Consider the following 9,941-nt stretch of genomic DNA (forward strand, 5'->3'; position numbering starts at 1 on the left):
ATACACCATATACTTATGTTCAAATAAAAAGTCGCCTTTATTTATAAAATGTACAGCACCTGTAGCAATCATGCACCACAACACGAGCACAGAAATTCATGAAACACAGCTGAATGTCTGTTTTAACACAGCTCAAGGTTACACCATCATTCAAAGCAGCAAGTGTATGGGAAAAACTGTGACTGAATTCACCATGCATCTAACTCAGAGAAGCTTCCTCCTTCCCAAAGTACAAGGTGGAAAGGTGGAAAGCACTAATCACACAGTCAATCCATGGGACATAAATACAGAATGCTCTTCCTTAACTGGAGGTGCTACACAACAAGAAACAGGCACTTGGATAACAGTGTCATCTCCTTCCTTGTTTCATTTCCTGGCAAGATAATGTACATCCTGGAACAGGGCAGTAAAAGTACAACTTCCTGAAACACACTGCATAGCTACCAGAGAGTTTGCACAATACATTTAAGCTAAGCAGGCTGAGTCTGCAGGCTTTTTATCTTCTGCTCCATATTACCACTCTACCATTCTAGTTGTTTAACCTATTTATTATTTGAATTTCCCAAATTTGTTATAAATAAAAACTATGCTTCAGTTTATAACTAAAAATGCCAATCAATCCTGGTGGTCACACCAGACATATTTATCCAGTAGTGTAAACAGAAGAAATTCCAGGCTATGTAGTGTTCTGATCAGGCAGCATCTGTGTGGAAGTGCTCTCCTTGCAGTCGGCGCTCAGGGTGGGTTTATTTCCACTAACACCAGTGCCACATATCAGGGGTGTGTCCAGCTCGGTGGCTTCATCCTGACAGGAAGGCAGGGCAGTGGCTTCCCCGTGGATGGAGCTGGATTTGTGAGAGGAGGTAGGGGAGTTGGTGGGGCTGAGCTGGACAGCCGTCGTGTCCTGAAGTGTGTGCTCGCTGGTCTCCATCTCAAAAGCAACTGCCCCCATCCTCATCAGGGCCCATTTCTCACCACCTTTGGCCTTATGGGAAATGTGGTCTTGAGGTCTCCGGCTGATGACACAGCAGGCTGTAAAGAAAGCCAGCGCTATGAGCAAAAGGAGAGGCCCAATGATGATGGGAGGGTTGCTAGTAGGGATGAAGGTGCCAAAGGCAAAAGCTCCCACCAGGGTGATGTTGATGCCAGCCAGCATGATGCACAGGCCACATGCGCAGCACAGGGCTGGAGAGGGCAGGCTCTGGTGCCGTAGGACACGCTGCTCAGGGATCTTCTTGGGAGCAGAAGGTCTGGAGTTTTTTTCAGGTAGCACCATGTCTCAAGGAGCGCTCAGAGAAGCTGTTGATCACATAAGTGGCTGATAACAGATTTTAGCTTTTTAGAAACAGATGCGGCTGAAAAGTAACATGACACATTTTAGAGGCAGTGCAGTTTTTAAAAACCTTTTCATTCCTCTGATATTTAACTCTGGCAACATTTTTCTTTAAAAGCAATTCCTCAGATGTTACAGAACTGTAAACATTTCCTTCTAATTAACTCAATTAAAATATTTTACACCTAAACATTATGAAAGCGCGGATACGATTAGCGTGAGGCAACATTAAAAAATCCCAAGCGATAGCATGCAAATATAAAAACATATGAGTGCATCTAAAGTCCGAGTCACAGTTCTACCACCGCCGGTCACGCTTCAAACCCAAACCTGAAAATATCCATGCAGCTAAAGTGTTCTGCACTCTTCTGAGTCGCTTACCTTAAATCCGGCCCATAATTCTGGCTGTTTCGGCGCTTTGCCCATCTATCATGTTGCACAGGAGCCGCGGATGTGATCTGTCCCTGCTGCAGGTGAGCAGCGCAGTGATCTGCAGCGGATGCGCTGCTGAATATTGGCCAGTGGCTGCGCTGTGGAGCTCGCTCAAACAAACCGCCCAATACGCGCCATCAGAAGCGCTTAACGTCGAATTCAGGGTGCTCAGATAAAAAGTGGCAACACACCGTCAGCGAAACCCTCCATCTCACTGGTGTTTATTCATCCAAGTATGACAAAGCGTTTGTAGTACCTGGGAGTAAACCTGACTATACCCCCCCATATTCAAATAAGTGTTAACAAGGACACTGCATGTCTTTCTTACCAGTGTGGTCAGGTTATTCACCATCTCCTGTACTACTGTACTATGTGTATCTGTTCAGTCCAACACAAATGGTTTGTTACATTCCTGACTGAAACAAATCTTCCTAAATTAAAGCACATATGCCCCAGTGGAGGAAAAACACCCATTCACTCATGTCTCATGAATAAGAGCTTGAAGTAAGCATGGTAATAGTGACACGCTGCAACAGATTGGACAAGACCTTGAAGAGCTTTTTTTTTTTTTTTTTTTATTGAGAACACAACATGGCATTGAAAATATGCTCAGCACATGAGAGCTTCATGCATAGGACCCCATAAGAGCTTTGACAAATTTCAGAGGGACTCTATAATTGCATACCAATTACTGCATCTCACTCGAGGCCATTTCAACTAGACAGGGTGGGGGTGAGGGGGCTTTTTTATGATTCATACTAGAAGTGTGGGGGCTTTTACATAGCAAGCAGTTGTTTCCTAATGTGTGCGTATTCACTCTGTGCAAATCTCCATCGATTCCTGCCAACCTATGAAGGCCTTCAGTTGCTATAGGGATTGGTTGTCCATGGCAACAGTGTGAAATAAGGGGACGAGTTGTTTAGCACCGGCACATAAACTTTACAGGGTTTGGAAAACAGGAGCCTTTGGAGATCCCATTCAAACACAGACTGAGCCACAATTACAAAACAAAATTACAAAAAAAAAAAAAAAAAAATTAAATTAAAAATTTTAGTTCATTATAAAAAGGATAAAAATCAGGCAGTAAATATCAGAAACTTTCTGAATCTGAACTAAAAAAACTCTAAGACAGAAGTCTTGGTTTGTCCATAACGGTTTCCACTGGCACAGACAAAGAACCAAAAGTACAAACACGAACAATATAAAAATATATTTAAAAAATAAATCCCTATTGTAACATCAACTATTCTCTAATCCCTTTAAACCAGCCATGTGGGACTTCAGACAGGCAGAGTGATTATACAGATACTGTCAAAAAGTGCTTATGCAAATCTACAACAAGGAAAAGCCTCACCAGTGGTACCCGTTTCTACTCGCTGTCATTCTCTTTCCCCCTTCCTTTCCTCTTAGTTACATTCCCTTTTTATCAGAAGCACCAAAAACTTTTCTGTCACGTTCTAGTTTTATTTATTTAGGACAGAGGGTTGACCATACTGCTTTAGCTGCTTCGCTGTTCAGCCCTGGCAAACCAAAAATTGCTGGTTGATCTAAACCAGTGTGCCAGCACAGGAATGTCAGCGCACATTAGATTAAAAATGGGCACACTGCAAAATACAGACTTTACCTGCTGCTCACAAGGTTAATGAGAATTGTGTGAATTCGTTTAGAGGTTTTGGATGCAACAGACACTCTTTTGTATATGAAAGTCCCACAGTCCAGCTTTAAGTCTCAATAACATTAAAAAATAAAAATAAACGCAATTCTCACATTTCAAGTCATTCAGACTCAATAAAACTATAAGATACCAAATCACCAAGACAATACAAAACTAAGCAATTCCTCTTAGGATCACAGTACAAAACGTGACCTCTGATGAGGAGTTATAGCAAAACCACTAAAAAGATAAATACTACTTTAAGTGTTAAATTCATATTATTGGTGAAGCTTTAAAATGAAATAATCTCCCAATCAGGGGGAACTAAATAAGATATTTATTTTAAAGTACATCAGTGCTACAGGTAGCTCATGTTGACGTGAAGGAAAAAAAAGAACTTTAAGATCCACTCTCACACCTGAAATATCTGCAAGCTCCAGTTACACTCTCAGGCAGACATGAAGACACAGCTCGACAAACGAGTCAACGGGTAAGAGAAGGGAAAAGCCTCCTTTCACCCAGTCTCCTCCAAGTGTTATCATTTTATCAGTTAAACCACATACATTCACACATATAAATCAAAAGGGGGAAAAAAAGAAAGATAACATGCTTTAAAAAAGCAAAGAAAATCCCTTTTTTTTTTGTCACTAAAAAGCTTTCAAATAAAAGCTGTAAAGTAAGAAAAATAAAATCTACCAATATATGATGATATTGCATTAAACCAGCAGCAGGTCAAAATGCTGTTTTGGTAATGATATGTATTTTAACAAAAACTGCTGGCATTAAGAGCGATTTCTGGTGTTTTGGGTGAGACGGATCAACTCAACCTGTGAAGACAATACGTAAATTTCTTAAAGCAAAAGTTGTTCTGAAACAAAATAGTCCTGTGTTTAAATCTCAGGCAGCTCAAAGTGACTCCTGGTCAAATCTTGGGAGGTTTACTGTTTTCTATTAGTAGTTGGTAGCTGAGGTTTAACTGTGCACTTGACGTTCAAACTCTCACTGATAAGAATACTGGTCACAGAAGCGTTTCAACAACAGAAATCCTTCCCACACTCTGTGACTGATCCAACAAGGCTCCTTGTAAAACTAAAAATCCGCGCACAAGGTGACTAAAATTAGTCGGATAATACGACGAGGAAGTTGTGCTGGACCATCAGGCTGTAAAGTCTTCTGAAGCGGGTGCAAACTCTCCGTGCCGGAGAGCATTGGACTGTGCCCGTCTGCGGGCCAGTCTGGAATTGGAAGGAGGAGAAAGCCTCATGGAGCAAACAATGGCACCGACGTCCTCCCGCTGCTCTTCGTGCTGGGATAGCTGCCGGTTAAAGGCGATGGCTTCTGCTGCAAACTGGGTCAGGTCTTTGGTGCTGCTATTCCTACAACAAGAAAGAAGGCAGAAGAAGTTAAGTCAAGTGGTACACTTTCTCACTCCAGCCACTTCTCACTTTCACAGTCACTGACAAACAGTGTGATGATGATAATGATGATGATGCTCTTGATCGATCAAAGATGTGATCAGAATACTGGAAGAATGCCCTGTGCAGTGTGTGTCCTAGATCCTACAGCAATACTGTAAAACAACAACAATGTCAACCAAACAGCAAACTAAAGCATCAAACCTCCAGAAATCCCTACTTGAAGAAGAGGGACCCTTAAAATGTACTGAATATTAAAACAGCTGCTGATAAACAAAGCCGCATACAGAAGCTCTAGTTTCCTGTGAAGAAAGCACCAATAATAAAGGTCTGACTCTACCTGATCCACAGAAATAAAGGCAAATTAAAGACAAACCTTTGCAGAACACGGGGAGTTGGAAGACCTCTCTCTGGAGCATTCTGTAAACAAAAAAAATAAAAGAAAGAAATTTACTCACAGCTTAAAAAAAACAATGATTACAGCTGTCTTACATCACAAAAGTAGTGCTCAAATTTAATTATACCCACCCCCTGCACCCAAGGGTGCTTGAGGACCTGAGCAGCACTGAGGCGCAGAGTGGAGTCCCGAACCAACAGCTTTGATATGAGGTCCTTGGCCCCGTTTGTGATGTGAGCCCAATCCTTGTCTGGAAATTCATATTTGCCTTGCTGGATGCTCTCAAACAGGTGACTCTGAAGATCAAATAACATCACGTGAACTGCTCGGCTGACAGCGTCTTTCCACACAAACATAAGGACCAAAGTTAGTGTGTTAGTTAATAAGAACCATCTAAAATGGTAAGTACATGCTGACACACTCTGATTACAAATGACCAAACTAAAATACATATATAGTAAGGTTGAGAAATTAATCAAATCTGAGGTTTCCTTAAAAAGGAGCTTAACAAAAAACTCCAAAACTGCACAAAAAGTGTTTTTTTTTTCCTAACAGTAGCCTTCACTAGCTGTATTTTTCCCTGACTCTTACCTGACTCTGGAATGCAGTTTTTTTTCCCAATGCATCTGCAATTTAAAGGTTTATTTTTTGGTATTTTAGCCTTTATTTGACAGGACAGTATAGAGAGTAGAGGGGAAAGCAGGGAAAGAGCGGCATGCAGGAAATGGTCTGAGGCAGACTCGAACCAGGGCCCTGCAGCAAAATATCTGCAAACCAATCTGGGTGCTACTAGCCTGTGCTGCTGACACTTTCATCAAGGTGCCTCTAATGTTGTGGACAAGTCAGACACTGGGCAAATAAACTCATACGAGAGAGAATGTAATCAAATTGTTTATCAGAGGAAGGAATAAATGAGCATGAGGTGATAATATGGTAATATGTAGATACTGATTATTTTTATTCTCATGAATCTCATTAGAAGATGATTATTTTATCAGCTTTATTTTCTGAGGAATGTTATGTTGTATTGAGTTTGAGCAGTGAAACAATAACAGACCTGTCAGGTGATATGTGATATGTCAGGTTTTTTTTTTTTTTGGGGGGGGGGGGGGGGTTTAACTCAATTTTGATTTTTTTCTAGTCAAATGTGGCTTTTATGTTCACTGAAAGTTATTTTTTGTTATTGTCTGCAAGAAATAAAGAATTTCTAAGTAATTTGTTTATTTTAGTCACATAAACCATCATTTGATTCAGAAATAACTATTTCATATATGCAAAAGAACCAAACCGATGAATTTTGAACCGTTACACCTCTACTGCCCTGGCAAAAACTATCTAAGAGGTCAGTCTTAAGTATTAAAGCGACCAAGCAGTAATTCCAGCTAAAGGAGACAGCAACTACAATATTACTAGAAGGTGGGTTTTTTTGTAGTTTTAACTTGTGTCTTTGTTTCAGAATGATAAATGAGGGCACATACTGCATCTCTGTGCTGCAAACAGTTACACACGGGATTGACACTAAACAACAATGCTGATTGGTGGGACATACCTGGCACGTTCTGCATCTTTCTCCTCGATCCCAGCCACAGTCAGAGCCACAGTGTCCTGTGAAGGGTGGGCTGCCACTCAGTAAAATGTAGAGGATGACCCCAAGGCTCCACAGGTCACACCGCTTGTCATAGAAGGAGGCCTCATCAGTAAACACCTCAACCACTTCTGGAGCCATGTACTCTGCTGAGCCACACTGAGAGGGCAAAGATTAAAAACAAAGAAGAGAAAAGTCAGTTTCATCCATTAGATTAATTAACTGGGCAATATTATGTGTCTATATTTGGCTATTAATGTAGAATTAGACATTTACTGGTGTGGTCAGCTCTGGGGTTGTTATGGGTGTACAGGCACTGCTGAGCTTTACTCCACTTCCTAAATCAAAGTCACAGATTTTTACTGGCGATACCTAAGTAGAAAGATAGAGTAAATGCATTATTACGTTGTTAAATTCAAAACCTTAAGGGATAACTAAAGTCTTTCTCAGCGCATTAAAGGCCACTTACCTGATCAGTGTATTCACAGAGTATGTTCTCCAGCTTAAGGTCTCTATGGGCAATGCCTGCGGAAAAAACACAGTCACATTACATGCAAAAAGGAAAACAACACACAACTATTTTCTTTGGAATACCTGTTTGGATTTTGAGCTACCTTTTGTGTGTAGGAAGTCGAGAGCTTGGGCAATGTCTTTCACTACCTTACTGGCCTCCAGTTCATCAAAGTGCTTTCGGTTTTGGATATGTGTGAGAATAGAGCCTGCAGGAAGAGAAGAGGATCACTTACAGGGATTGCTGTGTATTCATAATGAGCCATCTGAAAAAGCTCAGTGCAGATTGTGTAATCGTTGTGTTAGTTATTCACACTTACCACCACGCAGCTTTTCAAATACCAAATAAAAGCAGGAGCTGTCCTCAAAGAACTCAGTTAATTCCAATATGTTCCTGAACAATGAAGTTTTGAGGTGATTAGAATTTGTTTTGTTCTGCATGGATTTTGAGTTTAAAAATGCTCAGATAAAAATCAGCGTACTTATTTCCTTGACACTGATAAAGAGTCTCCACTTCTCGAAAGACTCTGCTGCGGCTGTGTCCTGCGCTCTTTTCTATGATCTATGAAAGTGAGAAATTGCGATTAATTGGACATTTGCATTAACGTTTTAAAATTTTAGTACGGTTTTAAATGTTAAAGATCAACGTAACTTATTCAAATTAAATTTAAATTTGGATAAATTGTCCGTACTCACCTTCACAGCATACTCCTGTCCATTCTGCAGGCTGATGCATCCTTGAACTTTAGCATATGCCCCCTGGCCGAGCACCTCATCAGTCAATTTGTAAAGATCTGAAAACAATGTGAAGCATAAAGTGTTGCTCAATTTTCCTGCTTTTTCACATACTGCATGTGTGTCTCAATTTCAGCCTACTTACCATCAAAAGTGCCAGTGGAGCTATCTGTTGCTCTAGTTCTTTTCTTCTTCCTTCGTTTACCTGCATCTGGGATGTTCACTGGCTGGGTTTTTTCATTCGCTGTAGTGGCAGAGAAGAATCCATATACAAGCAAATTAAAACAGTTTTTTAAACAATTTAAAACAATTTTTGTATAGCACTATGGCTTTGTAAGCATCAAAGGTTTGCACAGTTATAGAAATGCTACAAAAAGGACAGTTGCTGCACCTGCTGAGTCATGGGAAAGGTTCTGTCTTTCCTCCGAGGTATTTCTGTTCTCCTGAATGCCCCCACAGTTTTGCCCTACTTGGCCCACAGAGTTACCCTGTAACAGAGACGGAGGTCACATGGGGGAGAGAGATAGGGGAAAGTGCAAAAACAGCAGGTGGCGGTAAAGTAGAGAAAAAAAACAAATGAAAATTGTAAATACTAAAATAAATCAAACACTAATCTACTTTATAGAAAAAAAAGGTTATAGCCATATTATAGGCTTGCTGCTGTAAAACTGTTGATTATAATTATATGGATGTGTTATCACTACCTTGATTATTATTACCAACTATGGCAACCTGCCAAAACAGTGATCATGATGATAATACAGGAAACCCCATGACAGCTCTTATCTGGACATTGCCAGAAACATTTAAACAACAGGGCACAGTGGTTTGATAAAACTACTGTGCACTCCTTTCTGGTCCTTTTATCTTATCCAACATGTTTCGGGAAATCACAGCTTCTGAAATCACCAGTAATCTCAGAGCGGATCAAAGCTACCTGGAGGGAGGGCTGGAAGGGTGGCAACTCCGTCATCACTCTGTGCCTCACCATATCTGCCAACTGCCACGATACAAATATACTCAGTTAGTCACGTAACTATATGTAACAACTAAGTACAATGCAATGCTAAGTCAAAAAGCTAGAGCCATGGAGAACGTACTACCGAGCGTTAGCTAATTTGTTCCAGTTTCCTCTTTCTTTCACTCTTTGCTATTACATTTTGTTTCGCTCTGGACTTGCGGTTATTGTGTGTCTAAATGACCGTAGGATATTCAAATACAGTACAGTTTGTTAAGCTGATTAGTTCATACCAATGTTATGTTTCGGTTAGAGAAAGCATAAAATCTTGGTAATTAGCTGTTAGCTACTGGAGTTATACCAGCTGTTTGTAGTGATACAAAAGTTAACAAGTGTGTACTGACAGCCAAAACGACAGTCAACAACATCCACTTAAATACTCACTTATCATTAGCAACGCCATTGAAAAATCCTAACGTTACCATGAGGTAATAATGTACAAAAAAATCAGCAGAGGATTTCAAAAGCCAGAGCTAGCGGTGGCTGCTTACTGTGTAGCTGTTGTTAGCCCCAGCTAGCAAGCAACAACCCTTAGATAGCTTATCCAACCGATTTACATGTTCAGTGGCTAGCTGTATTTTGAGACTGGTTAAGCAGCGTTAAAATGAAAATATAAATACAACAAACCCTTCTAACGGGGACTCCACACCAGCCAAACCCCTCCAGTCACAACCTCTAACAGCTGATGTAAGCTTCCATTGCTTGCTGGTATCAATCAGTCCAGGCAGCCAGTGACGTACTGGGCGGGAAAACACGAAAGCAGCCGTTTGCTCCGCCCTCTTCCGAATTCTTTCCTCTACCATTGGTAGAGCGATCGTACCGATTCTACGTCACTAGGCTCGGCTCGTCACCACGCCTTACT

General features: G+C 40.8%; 2 protein-coding genes across 2 annotated transcripts; both read right to left on the reverse strand.

Annotated features, from left to right (window-relative positions):
• Positions 1-676: 676 nt before the first annotated feature.
• On the reverse strand, positions 677-1,276 carry LOC115778876 (transmembrane protein 275-like). Its single transcript, XM_030727236.1, has one exon. It carries the CDS (start codon positions 1,274-1,276, stop codon positions 677-679), a length of 600 nt encoding a protein of 199 aa, XP_030583096.1.
• A 1,067-nt stretch (positions 1,277-2,343) lies between these two features.
• mknk1 (MAPK interacting serine/threonine kinase 1) lies at positions 2,344-9,853 on the reverse strand. The gene is made up of 14 exons (XM_030727955.1): positions 9,707-9,853; positions 8,999-9,061; positions 8,453-8,549; positions 8,207-8,305; positions 8,023-8,120; positions 7,809-7,888; positions 7,647-7,720; positions 7,431-7,535; positions 7,286-7,341; positions 7,093-7,188; positions 6,781-6,975; positions 5,363-5,527; positions 5,211-5,254; positions 2,344-4,795 (listed from the first exon to the last, which is right to left on the reverse strand). Exons 2-14 carry the CDS (start codon positions 9,050-9,052, stop codon positions 4,576-4,578), a joined length of 1,383 nt encoding a protein of 460 aa, XP_030583815.1. The 5' UTR covers positions 9,053-9,061; positions 9,707-9,853; the 3' UTR covers positions 2,344-4,575.
• Positions 9,854-9,941: the final 88 nt, after the last annotated feature.

The sequence above is a fragment of the Archocentrus centrarchus genome, chromosome 4 (genome assembly GCF_007364275.1).
Source record: "Archocentrus centrarchus isolate MPI-CPG fArcCen1 chromosome 4, fArcCen1, whole genome shotgun sequence".
In the NCBI taxonomy this organism is placed as follows: Eukaryota; Metazoa; Chordata; class Actinopteri; order Cichliformes; family Cichlidae; genus Archocentrus; species Archocentrus centrarchus.

Coding starts and splice junctions, on each gene's coding strand:
- mknk1 (XM_030727955.1), bottom strand. CDS start 9,052: ATGGTGAGGCACAGAGTGATGACGGAGTTGCCACCCTTCCAGCCCTCC. Junction 8,121..8,206: donor CTCCACTGGCACTTTTGATG/GTAAGTAGGCTG, acceptor CATTGTTTTCAG/ATCTTTACAAATTGACTGAT. Junction 5,528..6,780: donor AAAGATGCAGAACGTGCCAG/GTATGTCCCACC, acceptor TTTGATCTTCAG/AGTCACCTGTTTGAGAGCAT.
- LOC115778876 (XM_030727236.1), bottom strand. CDS start 1,276: ATGGTGCTACCTGAAAAAAACTCCAGACCTTCTGCTCCCAAGAAGATC.